This window comes from Hemiscyllium ocellatum, chromosome 46 (assembly GCF_020745735.1).
Source record: "Hemiscyllium ocellatum isolate sHemOce1 chromosome 46, sHemOce1.pat.X.cur, whole genome shotgun sequence".
Taxonomy (NCBI): domain Eukaryota; kingdom Metazoa; phylum Chordata; class Chondrichthyes; order Orectolobiformes; family Hemiscylliidae; genus Hemiscyllium; species Hemiscyllium ocellatum.
In genome coordinates, this window is record NC_083446.1 from 12172164 (window position 1) to 12187855 (window position 15692).

The window sequence follows — 15692 nt, forward strand, 5'->3', positions numbered from 1 at the left end:
TCACCCGCTCTCTCCCCTCTCACTTCCCTCCGACCCTCTCTCCCACAAAGATGTGCAGGTTCAGTGAATTGGCCATGCTAAATTGCCCATAGTGTTCAGGCATGTGTAGGTTTGGTGCATAGTTAGGGGTAAATATAAAGTAATAGGGAAGGGAAAAAGGTTTGGGTGGGTTATTGTGGATTTAATGGGTTGAAGGGTCTATTTCCACACCATAGGGTTCGTCCCTCCCTCTCTCTTGACAAATTATATTCGTGGATACATTCTCTTTTGCTCAACAAATGTAATATTTTATAAGTTCGACTTTGGAAATAGAACCAGTCTGACTCAAGACTGGGACACAGGCAGACTCTGACCTCACACCTTTAATGCATTGTCTGAGCCGAGATGTCACCTTTTGTTATAAAACCTAAAGCTACCTTGGGAAGGTGACGTAAAAGAAGAGCTGAGAATTTACATATTAGCGAACTGAAACCTGCAACCCATTCTAAAAGGTGAAAGACTGAGCAATCCAAGTTTGTTCAATATATCTTGATGTCTCGAGGAATTAAGGGCTACGGGGAGAATGCGGGTAAGTGGAGTTGAAATGCTGATCAGCCATGATTGAATGGTGGAGTGGACTCGATGGGCCGAATGGCCTTACTTCCACTGCTATGTCTTATGGTCTTATCATTTCAGTTGCCTGAAACTGTGTCTGATAACCTTACCCTCCACAACCATCTGATGACGGAGCAGCGCCCTGAAAGCTAGTGCTCCCTAATAAACCCGTTGGACTATAACCTGGTTATAGAGAGGCACAGCTTGGAAACAGACCATTCGGTCCATCTCATCCATGCTGGCAGATATCTAAATTAACCTAGTCCCATTTGCCAGCATTTCACCCATATCCCTCTAAACCCTTCCTATTCATGTACCCATCCAGGTGCATTTTAAATGGCATTGTGTGACTTTTAACTTGATCCACCATCTCCTTCCCCCACATCATCTCTGTCTCTCACCCTCCTCCCAGCCTCCCAGAGCTCCTGGTCCTCCTCTATCCCACAATGCCTCTGAGGCTGGCTCCACCCATTTGTAGTGCACAGAGAGGGAGTGACGCTGCGCACGCGCGGCGGTCCCGGGAAAGGGGGGGCCGGTCGCTTGACCCGGAAGGAGTTTCCCGCGGCTTCAGCGAGCGCGCGCCACGTCCGTCGGTCCGGAAGCGGAAGTGCAAGTGCAGGCCGCGCGGACAGCCCGACTCCCAGTGCCCGGCCATGGCCCCGCTCGTCGTCCCCGCGCTGCCGCTGCCGCTGCCGCTGCCGCTCCTGCTCCTGGCGGCCTCGGCCAGCCTGCTCCCCCGGGCACACGCCATCTCCTTCCAGCTCCCCGCCAACTCCAGGAAGTGTCTCCGCGAGGAGATACACAAAGACGTCCTGGTGACCGGGGAGTATGAGCTGAGTGAGCAGCCGGGGGGGAGGACCGACCTGAAGGTGAGGGGGGGGAGGGGAGGGTGAGGGGGGGGGAGGAGTGAGGGTGAGGGGGGGGGGGAGAGAGGACAGACCTGAAGGTGAGGGGGGGGAGGGGAGGGTGAGGGGGGGGGGAGGAGTGAGGGTGAGGGGGGGGGGGGAGAGAGGACAGACCTGAAGGTGAGGGGGGGAGGGGAGAGAGGGTGAGGGGGGGGGGGGGGGGAGAGGACAGACCTGAAGGTGAGGGGGGGAGGGGAGAGGACAGACCTGAAGGTGAGGGGGGGAGGGGAGAGAGGGTGAGGGGGGGGGGGGAGAGGACAGACCTGAAGGTGAGGGGGGGAGGGGAGAGAGGGTGGGGGGGGGGGGGGGAGAGGACAGACCTGAAGGTGAGGGGGGGAGGGGAGAGGACAGACCTGAAGGTGAGGGGGGGAGGGGAGAGAGGGTGAGGGGGGGGGGGGGGAGAGGACAGACCTGAAGGTGAGGGGGGGAGGGGAGAGAGGGTGAGGGGGGGGGGGGGGAGAGAGGACAGACCTGAAGGTGAGGGGGGGAGGGGAGAGAGGGTGAGGGGGGGGGGGGGAGAGGACAGACCTGAAGGTGAGGGGGGGAGGGGAGAGGACAGACCTGAAGGTGAGGGGGGGAGGGGAGAGAGGGTGAGGGGGGGGGGGGGGGAGAGGACAGACCTGAAGGTGAGGGGGGGAGGGGAGAGAGGGTGAGGGGGGGGGGGGGAGAGGACAGACCTGAAGGTGAGGGGGGGGGAGGACCGACCTGAAGGTGAGGGGGGGAGGGGAGAGAGGGAGGGGGGGGGTGAGGGGGGGGGGGGGGAGAGGGTGAGGGGGGGAGGGGAGAGGACAGACCTGAAGGTGAGGGGGGGGAGGACCGACCTGAAGGTGAGGGGGGGAGGGGAGAGAGGGTGAGGGGGGGGGGGGGGGGGAAAGAGAGGACAGACCTGAAGGTGAGGGGGGGGAGGACCGATCTGAAGGTGAGGGGGGGAGGGGGGAGAGAGGGTGAGGGGGGGGGGGGGGGGGGAAGAGAGAGGACAGACCTGAAGGTGAGGGGGGGGAGGACCGACCTGAAGGTGAGGGGGGGAGGGGGGGAGGGGAGAGAGAGGGTGAGGGGGGGGGGGGGGAGGAGAGAGGACAGACCTGAAGGTGAGGGGGGGGGGAAAGGACAGACCTGAAGGTGAGGGGGGGGGGGGGGAGGAGGAGTGAGGAGGCGAACGTCTGTGTGGAGTTTGCACGTTCTCCCTGTGTCTGCGTGGGGTGTCCTCCAGGTGTTCCGGTCCCAAAAATGTGCAGCTTCGGGTGGATTGGCCACGCTAAATTGCCCGTAGTGTTAGGTGTAGGGGAATGGGTCTGGGTGGGTTGGTCTTCGGCGGGTCGGTGTGGACTAGTTGGGCCGAAGGGCCTGTTTCCGCACTGTAAGTAATTTACTCTAATCTTAATTAATTGAAAGCTCCTCTCCGGGTCTGACTCGATGCAGATGTTGTGGGTAGTCGAGGGGATAGAGCCTGAGTCTGTCTTTCGGGCCTGGGGGGTTTGTTCTTGGATGGGGGGTGATTGCCGCTCCCGTGAGACCAGGGTAACAGCTGCAGTGACACTGAAACCACTGGAGTCACACAGCTGTCCAGATCCTGCTGTGGTTCCAGGTGGTGGCTCTTCTGTTGCGAAGCATGGTGGTTCAGGAGGGCGAAAAGTGGATTTGCTGCCGGAATGGGAAGATGGGAAAATCCCCGGGGGTAGGTGGGGAAGGTGGGAACACAACTGGCTGAAAGCGGCCTCATCTAGCTGGGCCTGTGTTGGGGAAGGTGACAGGGTGGTGGTGGTGAGGAGGACAGTCACAGCCATGTCGAGTGTCATTCATGAATTCAGAGAGCTGGGGCGGGACACATTTTAATATTTGTCTAAGAGAGTGGGGGTGCTGTTGGCGAGGCCCAACATTTATTACCCTGGAAAAGACAGTGGGGAGCTGAATATTCCCTGTTCCTACTCCCACTATGTCAGGAACTGGGGGCTTGTGGAACTCCAGGAAGAACGGGGAAAAGTTGTCAAAATGCTGCTTTGTTGAGAAAAGGGGAGTTTGAGAGTACAGTGAGGGCAGAGGGATAATGGCTCTTTTTATTTGGGAAGAGAAGGGTTGGCTGGTGCAGATGTGGCTGAGGGATGGGAAAAGAGAGCTGGGTTGGTATGGGGGTGGGGGGGGAGCAGAAGTGTGGTCAGAACCGTCAGTCTGTGGTGGGGGAGGTGGGGCTCATGGATATATATACAGGAGAGGAACTGCATTTGGGGGTGGGGAGGATGAGTAGAATGCATTCAGGGATAAAGGGTGGTGTGGGTCAGTTTAACCCAGTGCACGATGACTGTCTCAGTCGTGGTGTCTAGACTGAGGCGATCGCTGCTCAGTGCGGGCTTTCAGAAGGCCAGCTGGGATGACCGGGCTTTTCTGGAGCTGTTGCCTGGCCACACCTGACCATGGGCAGTGCACTGAGGTGGTCTTTAAGCAGGTCTTTCTGCTGCATGCCTTTGTTCCTCGGACGTTTTTGAGCCCAGGGGTTGGCAAGTCATGTTGAAGTTGGTGGGGCCTCTTCAGGCGTCGTGTCCCCAGTTCTGGTCACCCTGCTGATGGGAGGATACTGTTACGTTGGCCAGAGCTCAGAAAAGCCTTGCCAGGATGTTGCTCGGAGTGAGGCTTTGATAGACTGGGACTTCTCTCACTGTAGAGTAGGAGGTTGAGGATTGACCTTATAGGGCTTTATAAAATCACGAGGTATATAGATAAGGCAGCTGTCTTTTCCCTAGGGTGGGGGATTTCAAGACTGGAGGGAAGGGGACGCTTTTAAGGTGAGAGGACAAAGATTCTTTTAAAATGCCATGAGGGGTAACCTTTTATACACAGTGCTTCCTGTGCAGAATGTGGTGGGAGTGGGTCCAGTTACAGGCAGGGAGGGACCAGTTTAGTTGTGAACAAGGTCATTATGGATTGGTTGTACTGAAAGGCCTGTCTCCTGCTGAAGTGCAAGGGCTGAACGAGGTTGCTACAAGTGGGTGGGGGCACCCGCAATTCTGCACAGCCTGGGGTCGAAATCCGTCTCTTCCCTCTCTCTGTCAAGCCTTCCAGGACTCCAATCCTCTCTGATCTCCCTGCTCTTGCTGTTGTTCCACACTTGGCGGCCGTGCAGTCACCGGGAAACTCCTGATCTTGCGTAATCCAGTCTGTTTGGAGTCGATTCTGAATCTGCTGTTTGCAGTTGAGGTCATTTCATTTGCCTCCAACATGCCCGCACAGAATTGCTGATAGCTGCGCTGTGATCCCTCGACCTGCGCGATTACCACCGCCATTCCAGGTTTGAAGGATCACCGCGCGGGGGCTGGGCACGTGGGAAATCTCGGCCGCTGTTTGGTTACCAAGGCTGGTCTGGGTCGAGTCATTGGGTATGAGGCTCTCAACGCCCTTTGTTTCCTCACCCTCCAGGTGACGGATTCGTCCGGCCACATCCTGTACTCCAAGGAGGAGGCGAGTAAGGGCAAGTTTGCCTTCACCACCGACGACTATGATATGTTTGAGATCTGCTTCGAGAGCCGCCTTCCTGCAGGTGTGTGGAAGGGGCAGCAGGACAGGGGGTGGTATCACTGAGGTACAGGCTTCCGGGTGGCCGAGGAACAGAAAGAAGTTGAAAGCAGAGCCCAGTAACGGAATAAAAGAGCAGGGAGGTGCAGCTCTCTGTTTTACTCTGCATTTCTTTGTGGGGTGTCGCTGGCAAGACAGTGTAAGTCGTCCATCCCTACGGCCCCTCGAACTGAGCAGCTTTCTCGGCTGTTTCTGGGTCACGTTACAGTGGGCCACAACGGATAAGGGCAGCAGATTTCCCCTCCCGGAGAGGGATTTGTGAACTGGGTGGAAACCTGCAGCTGTAGGTGGTAGTTCCACAGTCCCTCTTACCCAGGGAGGCTTTAGATCTGAGGTTTTTATATCCAGAGTTTTTTTTAAAACAGAGATCTTGGACACTATGGGACAGATTTAGCACGGCCAATCCACCCTAACCTGCACATCCCTGGGCACTATGGGACAATTTAGCACGGCCAATCCACCCTAACCTGCACATCCCTGGGCACTATGGGACAATTTAGCACGGCCAATCCACCCTAACCTGCACATCCCTGGGCACTATGGGACAATTTAGCACGGCCAATCCACCCTAACCTGCACATCCCTGGGCACTATGGGACAATTTAGCACAGCCAATCCACCCTAACCTGCACATCCCTGGGCACTATGGGACAATTTAGCACGGCCAATCCACCCTAAACTGCACATCCCTGGGCACTATGGGACAATTTAGCACGGCCAATCCACCCTAAACTGCACATCCCTGGGCACTATGGGACAATTTAGCACAGCCAATCCACCCTAACCTGCACATCCCTGGGCACTATGGGGCAATTTAGCACGGTCAATCCACCCTAACCTGCACATCCCTGGGCACTATGGGGCAATTTAGCACGGCCAATCCACCCTAACCTGCACATCCCTGGGCACTATGGGACAATTTAGCACGGCCAATCCACCCTAACCTGCACATCCCTGGGCACTATGGGACAATTTAGCATGGCCAATCCACCCTAACCTGCACATCCCTGGGCACTATGGGGTAATTTAGCACGGCCAATCCACCCTAACCTGCACATCCCTGGGCACTATGGGACAATTTAGCACAGCCAATCCACCCTAACCTGCACATCCCTGGGCACTATGGGACAATTTAGCACGGCCAATCCACCCTAACCTGCACATCCCTGGGCACTATGGGACAATTTAGCACGGCCAATCCACCCTAACCTGCACATCCCTGGGCACTATGGGACAATTTAGCACAGCCAATCCACCCTAACCTGCACATCCCTGGGCAGTATGGGACAATTTAGCACGGCCAATCCACCCTAACCTGCACATCCCTGGGCACTATGGGACAATTTAGCACGGCCAATCCACCCTAACCTGCACATCCCTGGGCACTATGGGACAATTTAGCACAGCCAATCCACCCTAACCTGCACATCCCTGGGCACTATGGGACAATTTAGCACGGCCAATCCACCCTAACCTGCACATCCCTGGGCACTATGGGACAATTTAGCACGGCCAATCCACCCTAACCTGCACATCCCTGGGCACTATGGGACAATTTAGCACAGCCAATCCACCCTAACCTGCACATCCCTGGGCAGTATGGGACAATTTAGCACGGCCAATCCACCCTAACCTGCACTTTAGACTGTTGGAGGAAGCCCACACAGACAGTCGCCGGAGGCTGGAATCGAACCCAGGTCCCTGGCACTGTGAGGCAACAGCGCTAAACATTGAGCCGTCATGCTGATAGGAGGCTTTTACCTTTTGTTCTGAGCTAGCTCCCTCTATCCTGACTCCTAGCCCCTTCTTCCTGAAACCCGGGGCTGACTCTGTTCTAATACAGCCCAGCCTGTCCCTGACAACCCTACCCCAGGAATGGCAGTCGTGGTTGGGAGGAGATCCGAATGCAGCATTAAAGACAGGCATTGGCAGGGTTGGGGTGGGGGATGGGATGGGGGGGGTGGGGGGTGGTGCGTTTGTGGGAATGAATAAGGGGATTCCAGATCAGGATGGGCAGGAGAGGCAGCCTCTGTCTGGGGTCGGGTGGCGATTGCTTGGTTGAATGTCCAAAGTTGAGGTTTCAGCCGTTTCTCCCACCTTGTCTCCAGGCCATTTCCGAGTTCCTGACCAGCTGATTATTCTCAACACCAAACACGGCGTGGAAGCCAAGAACTACGAAGATGTGAGTTCTGACCTCTTCTCCTCTCCTCTTGGTGGGGTGGTGCTGGGGGAGTTGGGGGGTGGGTGCGACTGGATCTGCACAAAAACAGACCATTCAATCTCTCCCTGGTGTTCCTGTTCCAGAGCGGTCTCTTTCCACTGTGCCCTGTCTCCTCCTGTTGCTGGACCCCTCCTCCTTGCTCTTTGCTGTTGAGTTGGCAGGTGAGCCCCTGCCTCCTGTCTGTGTGTTGCCTGACTCCGATCCCTGGAGCTGCCGTCTCCCCCTGCTGCTTTCCCTGTGCCCGTTGCATGGAGCGCTCAGGGGGTTCGGAGGCGGTGAGGGGGATCCCGTAAGAGCGTCTGCGATTGCCTTTTCAGTCTGTCTGTCTCTCTCTCTCTCTCTCTGTCTGTGCCCAGATTGCGAAAGCAGAGAAGCTGAAGCCCCTGGAGGTGGAGCTGCGACGACTGGAGGACCTCTCGGAATCCATTGTCAATGACTTTGCTTACATGAAGCAGCGTGAGGAGGAGATGAGAGACACCAACGGTACAGCTTGTCCTTTTCTTGAACTCGCACACCCTTCTGCTCGGGGGACTCCCCAGGGCTGTCCTATTTCAGTTGGTGCCCCCCTCTGTCCTGACACTCGTGCTTATGGGTTTAATGCCTCCTAAAAGCCCCTTCCTGGCCACCCCGTGTTGAGCCAGCCATCCTGTTCGATGTGTGGCAGTCAGCGTACATAGATAAATATCTCAGCTAGGCCCAGGGACTCCAGAAATGGTGAGGCCTTGCGTTCAGGCCTCAAGGTTAATCCCCAGTGCGGAAAGAGCCGGAATTTGTACACCACCTCGAGGCAGCCTTCCACTTCTTGACGTCCGGAGTCCTGGTTTTGGAACGCTGTTCGGATGTAGGTACTGGCAGCAGCTCCCTCAGAGTCGAAAAGTGTGGTGCTGGAAAAGCACAGCAGGTCAGGCGGCATCCGAGAAGCAGGAGAGTTCACGTTTCAGGCATAAGCCCTTCGTCAGGAATGTGGGAGGGGGGGAGGCGGGGCTCCACCTTCCCGATGAAGAGCTTGTGCCCTGCTCCTCGGATGCTGCCTGACCGGCTGTGCCTTCTCCAGCTTTTCAACTCTGACTTCCCGGCGTCTGCGGTCCTCGCTTTCTCCAAACAGCTCCCTCCACAACCACGAGACACCAATCATGTTTGGCGATGTCGATCGAGGCCTATGCATTTCACCAACTTGAGAGAGAGCTTGTGGAGCTTTAGGTCGATAACTGATTCGGAAGGCGACATCCCTGATGTTACCCCCTTCCATAAAAAGGACTGGCCCCAGGGTGCATGTGATTGACTTGTTGCCCTGTGGGTCATGGGCTTCAGGCCAGCACCTGTAAGCCATGGCAGGAGTGAGAATAATGTTGACTCAGGGCTGGCAATGTGTGGGGTGTCCTGTCGTGAAAGGAGCCGTGTCGAGGCAGTTAAGAACATAGGTGCAGTCCACTCGGCCCCTCGACCCTGCTCCACATCCGACTGAGTTCCAGATCTGGGCTGTCCTCTCGACAACTCCTCCACCCCCGTAATCCTTGTCTCTTGAATTGCACTATGAAGAAATTCAGTGACCCAGCTCCCAGTGCTGTCGAGGTAAGGCGCTACTCTGGTCTCAGAGGGCACCTTTTCTCCTTATTTCTGTGGGACAGTGGTGCCCTCTGCTTGTGACACTGTCTCCCCTCATGTTAGTGGCTTTCACACAAGAATAAACACCCACATGGCATCCTGCTCCTCAAGCTCCTCTTAAAGTCTCTAATCAAGTCAGTCTGTTGATAGATATAAACAACACATCTGGTGCACAGTGTCCTTCAGGGAGCAGAAATCTGCTGTCGTTACCCAGTCGGGGCCTACAGACCCCACAGTGATGTAGTTGGACTCTCTGGGTAATTGGGAATGGACAGTAAATGTCCCACAGAGGAATAATTTCTGAAGATAAACCATCCTTGTAAGCTCCAGCAGCCCACGGTCCAACCTGTTTGAGCCCTTTGTCATAGGAATGTGTTAAGCGAACCTTTGTAGCGATTGCATTGCACTGGTGCCTGTTTCGGTTGGGGCTTGGGCACCATGTTGTTGCCTAGTGTGTGTTTTGGTTCCAAGTTACAAACCGTGACTGGACCCCTACACACTCCGGCATGTGCTCTGTGAGGGAGCAGTGTGGCGGGGAGTTGGGGGTGGTGGGGGGGGTGAGTGGGGAGTTACTCACGGTCAGAGAGTGGCGAGACATACTCCATCCCTCACTGAGGGCTGTTTGGAACTGAGTGAAACGTGCAAGATTCCTGTGGGCTGAATGGATGTGGGGGATAGACTACACCGCAGACGGGAGGTGGGGAGGAATACAGTTTTAAAAATGAGGCGTCTCCCATTTCAGACGGCAACAAAGAGTTTGTATTCTGAGGGGGGTGTGAATGTCTGGGGACGTCCCTCGAGAGAGGCCATTGAATCCTTCCATGGCAAGAGGGAGATAATTCACGAGCAAAGCGCTTGTTTGGAGATAGCAAAGTAGAGGCTGCAATGCTCTAATCTTATCAGAAGGGGGAGCAGAAAGGGATAGAAAGGCCTTCACATGAATTAAACTGATCTCTCTCTCTGTCTCTGTCTCTCTCTTTCTCTTTCTCTCTCTCTGTACAGAGTCGACCAGCGCCCGAGTCCTGTATTTCAGCATCTTTTCCATGTGTTGTCTCATCGGCCTGGCCACCTGGCAGGTGTTTTACCTTCGTCGCTTCTTCAAAGCCAAGAAACTAATCGAGTGAGAGGGTTTAACAGAGGCAGTAGTGAGAGTGTATGTGTTTGTGTGTGTGTGTGCACGAGAGAGAGAGAAATATTGTGCACCTGTGTGCAGAGGGGGTGGGTATTAATTTACACGCGTATTAAATGTGGTGCTTCAGCTGTTTGGATTGAGGGCTGTGTTTTTTTTAAAATTTGTGGCGGTTTTCTGAGAGTCATTGACCTGTTTCAGAGTCCGGGGGAGGGGGTGGGTGGGGGAGGTCAGTGCTCAGGAGCTGGGACCCAGGAGCCCATTGTTGCAGCAGGTTGGGTTACTCCCCGAAAGGCAAACCTTTCATTATTTTGTTTTTCCAAAGGCTCAGTAATGTTTGTTCCAATTCCTGTTGTCTGTAGCTGACGGTTACTGGTTGAATTTAACAGCGCTGTCGGGCTGTGGGGTGGAGGGGGATTGAGTTCAGGCTTCTGAGTGGCACACAGCTTTTTGAACCTGAAACATAGCGCTGTTGCTTTCCCCTCAGCTTGTGGTGGTCTCTGCCAGTTTTCCACACGTCTCTCCTGTCTGGTGACTGAGAGGGGTGCTGCTCTCTCAGTGGTTTATCCCTCTTTAATGTTGCTGAACGTGGGGATACTCAGTCCTGCCCGCTGAATGTAAGAGGTCCCGACCCCTAACTCCATTCCCTTCTGATCTCACATACTGACTCCAGCCTCCAACTCCTCCCTCCCAATCCCGGACCCATGCCCCTCTGAACCGGCACCCCTTAAGTGGACCTTCCTTGCTTCGGTGAACTGTGACGTCTGTTTATTTGGTCTGTTTCTGACTTTGGAAATCCCCTCTACACAGCCCCACAGGCACTTAAAGGGAGGGAGTCTGACCACGTCCATTCATAGCCATCCTAGATGTGGCTTTAGAAAATTCCTTTGGAACTATAAATGAGAGGGCTGGGCTTGGAGCTTTAAAATGGGCCCTTAACCATCCAGCGTCTTTTCCCAATCCCCATTGGAGCTGCCTCTGAAGTGAGAAAAAGGGTGGGTGAATCTGGTTGATTTGTCGAGCGCCCTGGGGGAGGAGGTTAATTGAGGGTCCATCTCCTCTCCTTTGAGTCTCTCCCCTGTTGATTTAAGTACACTCTGAATTAGCTGTCTGAGCCACCCCACCATAGTTAGACCCACGTCTTTTGCCACCGTACAGTGCAGGAGATGCCAAGCCAGGGCTGGTGTGGACTGTGAGCGTCGTCACGTCTCCCTCGAAAGGTCAAGTCAGTGAGGATGCAGGTCGTGCTGTGTTTGGGCGGGAGGGGAGTGTTCAAATCAAATAATTTAAACTCTTTACCCAGCGGTTATCTTGCGCTTCCTTCGCTTTCTTCACCCCCCAATCTCTGTGCGAATGACCAGGGCCTGTGTCCGTACAATGTGGGAGTGACTGGTGATCTGGGCCCTCTCCCTGTGAGAGTGACCAGGGCCTGTGTCTGTACAATGTGGGAGTGACTGGTGTTCTGGGGCCCTCACCCCAGTGACCAGGGCCTGTGTCCGTACAGTGTGGAAGTGACTGGTGTTCTGGGGCCCTCTCCCCGTGAGAGTGACCAGGGCCTGTGTCTGTAAAGTGTGGAAGTGACTGGTGATCTGTGCCCTCTCCCTGTGAGAGTGACCAGGGCCTGTGTCCGTACAGTGTGGGAGTGACTGGTGTTCTGGGGCCCTCACCCCAGTGACCAGGGCCTGTGTCCGTACAGTGTGGAAGTGACTGGTGTTCTGGGGCCCTCTCCCCGTGAGAGTGACCAGGGCCTGTGTCTGTAAAGTGTGGAAGTGACTGGTGATCTGTGCCCTCTCCCTGTGAGAGTGACCAGGGCCTGTGTCCGTACAGTGTGGGAGTGACTGGTGTTCTGGGGCCCTCACCCTGTGAGAGTGACCAGGGCCTGTGTCCGTACAGTGTGGGAGTGACGGGTGTTCTGGGGCCCTCTCCCCGTGAGAGTGACCAGGGTTTGTGATTGATATTGAGTTCCCCCTGGAGAGCCTTTTCACTTTACCAACAAAAAAAAAATCAACGAATCCTTTGGAAATTTTTTTGTTTGTTTGTGCAGAGGTTTTAAGAATAAACAGAATTTGTAATTGAAACCTGGAGTCAGGCCTCTTTCATCTCCAAGCCTGGGCGACTCAGTCGGGGCCTGGCTGACTAGGCCGAGAGTGGGAGACCCCACGAGTGAAGGTTGAGCTGAGCATCACCTTGTGCTGCCACCCGTCCCCATTCCAGGTGCCAGTTTTAGCAAAGCTGCAACATCTCTCCCTGTGAAGCTCCAGGGCTCTTTGGGTGCCAAGTCCTCAGCTGCCAGGGCAGATAGTGACCGAGCTTGCGATGAGGTGACATGGCATCAGGGATTCCAGTGCCATTCCTAGTCTTGGGAATAGTAGTGTAGATGGAAAGTTTGGCAAACCAAAAGATGAGGAAACTGGGTCAGGCCAGCGATTGGAGTGTCAGTTGGAGAGCGCTTTGGATCCAGTGACCACAACTCTATTAGTTTTAACTTAGTCATGAATAAGTCATGATGCAGCAGGGCTAATTTTGGGGCCTTTAGGCAGAATCTAGCGGAGGTCAACGGGGTGAGTGTCTTTGAAGGAAAAGGAACGACTAGCAAATGGGAGGCTTTTAAAAGTGTGATATCGAGAATCCAGGGGCAGTATGTCTCTGTTAGGGTGAAGGGAAAAGCTGACAGGTTTGGGGATAACCCAGCTGCTGAAGACTCTGCTCAGGAAAAACAAGGTATATATCGGGTTTAAGCCATCGGTCTCGAGTGAATCCCTAGCTGACAATAAAATGTATGAGGGAAATCAGAAGAGCAGAAAGAGGGTATGAGATGGATCAGGCAGATACGGCTAAGGAGATTTGATAGCTATATTAAAAGGGTGGCTAGGGAGAAAATAGGTCCTCTTAAAGGTCAGCGAGCCACAGGGGAGTTGGGGGTTGGAGATTTTTCATGAGTCTTTCTCCTCAGTAAACACTGAGGAGAGAATGCTCAAAAAGTGAGGGAAACAAGTGGGGGTGTTTTGGACCACGTGCATATTACCAGAGAGGAAGTGTTTGTATCCTTAAAAGCACATTGAGATGGATAAATCCCCCGGGGCCTGATCAAGTCTATCCTCAGATGTTGTGGGAGACTCAGGAAGACATTCTGAAGTCCCTTGTTTCCTTCATCTTTAGCCACTGGTGACGTTCCGGAAGACTAGAGGGTGGCTGATGTTGTTTAAGACAAGCCGGGGAACTCCAGGCCAGTGAGCCTGACATCAGGGGTAGGCAAGTTGGTGGAGAGGATCGGGATTAACCAACATTTGGATAGTTAAGGTCTGATTAGGGATAGTCAGTGTGGAATTGTGCACAGGAAGTCTTTTTGAGGAGGTAACCAAAAGGATAGATGAGGGTCAGGCAGTGGATGTTGTCTCTATGGCCTTTAGTAAGGCCTTTGACAGGTCCCACACAGCAGGCTGGTCATGTAGGTTAGGTCACATGGGATCCAGGGAGAGCTAGCTCATTGGATTCGAAATTGGCTCGATGGTAGGAAGCAGAGGATGATGGGTGAAGGTTGTTTCTCAGGCTGGAGGCCTGTGACTAATGGGGGGCCGCAGGGGTCAGTGCTGGGACCTTTGTTATCTGTTATTTACATACATGTATGAGGCGTGATTGGTAAGTTTGCGGATGATACAAAATTTGGAGGCATCGGTTGCGAGGAAAGTTATCAAAAATTACAGAGGGGTCTTGATCAGATGGGGAAATGGGCTGAGGATTGACAACAGCAGTTCAATTCAGATCAGAGTGAGGTGTTACACTTTGGAAAGTCAATCCAAGGTCGGACTTATACAGTAAATGGGAATGTCCTGAGGCGTGTTGTGGAACAGAGGGACCGAGGAGTACAAGTATGTAGTTCATTGAAAGCAGCGTCACAGGGTGGTGAAGATGGAATTTAGCACGCTGGCCTCCATTGGTCAAGGCACTGCTTATAGGAGTTGGGATGCTATGTTATTGTTGTATAATCATTGGTGAGGCTGCACTTGGAGTATTGTGTACACGTTTGGTCACCCTGTTATAGGAAAGGCATGATTAAACTGGAAAGAATGCAAAGGTGATTTACAAGGATGTTGCCAAGATTTGTAGGCCTGATTTAAAGGGAGAGATTGGCCAGGATAGGACATAATTCCTTGGAAACACCGGAGAACGAGGGGTGACCTTATTGAGGTGAGGGGCATAAATAAGATGAATGTATATAGTCTTTTTCCCCAGGGATGGGGGATTGAAAGCTAGCAGGCATGGGTTGAAGGTGAGAGGGGAAATATTTAACAAGGACCTGAGGGGGCAACATCTTCACACAGCGGTGTGCGTATGGAATGGACTGCCAGAGAAAGTATTTGAGGCAGGAACAGTAGCAACATTAAAAAAAAGTTGGATAGATCCATCGATGGGGGAAGGGTTTAGAGGGATGTGGACCAAATGCAGACAATTGAAACTAGCTGTGTGGGCAGTTTGGGCCAAAGGGCCTGTTTCCATACTCTCTTACTCTACAAGTAGGGATAAGGGGAATATTTTCAAAGTGGCAATCTGTAACTAGTGGAGTGCCATCATCATTTATGTTATGTTAGTATCTTTGTTGGAAGTGGGGAGGTGTTGAATGTATGAAGATGGATCAATCTCCTGGTCCTGATCAGATATATCCGAGAACCCTGCAAGAGGCTAGAGAAGAAATTGCTGGGGGCGCTGGATGATGTTTTTGCCTCATCTTTAGCCACAGGGAGGGGTCCTGGAAGACTGGAGGGTAGCGAATGTGGGCCCTTAGTCAAGAAGGGTTGCAAAGAGAAATCTGGGAACTATAGACCAGTCAGCTTAACATCGGTGGCGGGTAAGATACTGGAGAGATTCTGAGGATTAAGATATACATGCATTTGGAAAGACAGGGTTTGATTAGGAACAGTCAGCGTGGCTTTGTGAGTGGGAGACCATGCCTCTCAAATCTGTTGGAGTTCTTTGATGAAGTGACCAGGAAGGGTGACGAGGGCAGGGAGGTAGGCGTAGTCTGTATGGATCTCAGTAAGGCCTTTGATAAGGTTCCACATGGTCGGTTGCTCTGGAAGGTTGGATCGCGTGGAATCCAGGGGCAGCTGGCAAATTGGATACAGAATTGGCTTGATGGTAGGAAGCAGCGGGTAATAGTGGAAGGATGCTTGTCGGGCTGGAGGCCTGTGACTAGTGGAGTGTCCCAGGGGTCGGTGCTGGGCCCATTGCTGTTTATCGATATCAATGATTTAGATGAGAATATACAAGGCATTATCAGTAAGTTTGCAGATGACACTAAAACAGGCGGGATCGTGGGCAGTGAGGAAGGTTCTCAGAAATTGCAGCAGGACCTTGATCAGCCGGGGAAGTGGGCCGAGAAATGGCAAATGCAGTTTAATATAAATAAATATGTGGTCTTGCATTTGGAAAGTCAAATCAAGGCAGGAGTTTCATGAATGGTAGGGCCTTAAGGAGTGTAGTGGGACAGAGGGACCTTGGAGTTCAGGTACACGGTTCTCTGAGAGTGGAGTCCAGGTAGACAGGGCAGTGAGGAAGGCTTTTGGCACACTGGCCTTCATCAGTCAGGGCACTGATAGAAGTTTGGAAGTTATGTTGCAGTTGTACAGGCCTTTGTGAGGTCTAACTTGGAGTATTGTGTTCAGTTTTGGTCCCT

At 53.5% G+C, this 15692-nt stretch overlaps 1 protein-coding gene across 1 annotated transcript; it reads left to right on the forward strand.

Annotated features, from left to right (window-relative positions):
• The first annotated feature begins 1127 nt into the window (after nt 1-1127).
• On the forward strand, nt 1128-12096 carry tmed10 (transmembrane p24 trafficking protein 10). The gene is made up of 5 exons (XM_060855445.1): nt 1128-1463; nt 4908-5028; nt 7172-7245; nt 7641-7767; nt 9892-12096. The coding sequence occupies exons 1-5, from the start codon at nt 1248-1250 to the stop codon at nt 10011-10013; spliced, it is 660 nt and encodes a 219-aa protein (XP_060711428.1). The 5' UTR covers nt 1128-1247; the 3' UTR covers nt 10014-12096.
• Nucleotides 12097-15692: the final 3596 nt, after the last annotated feature.

Bases quoted from the DNA above. Each gene is read 5' to 3' on its own strand.
- tmed10 (XM_060855445.1), top strand. From the start codon at position 1,248: ATGGCCCCGCTCGTCGTCCCCGCGCTGCCGCTGCCGCTGCCGCTGCCG. The intron at 5,029-7,171 runs GTGTGTGGAAGG...CCTTGTCTCCAG, and splicing joins CGAGAGCCGCCTTCCTGCAG to GCCATTTCCGAGTTCCTGAC. The intron at 7,246-7,640 runs GTGAGTTCTGAC...GTCTGTGCCCAG, and splicing joins AAGCCAAGAACTACGAAGAT to ATTGCGAAAGCAGAGAAGCT.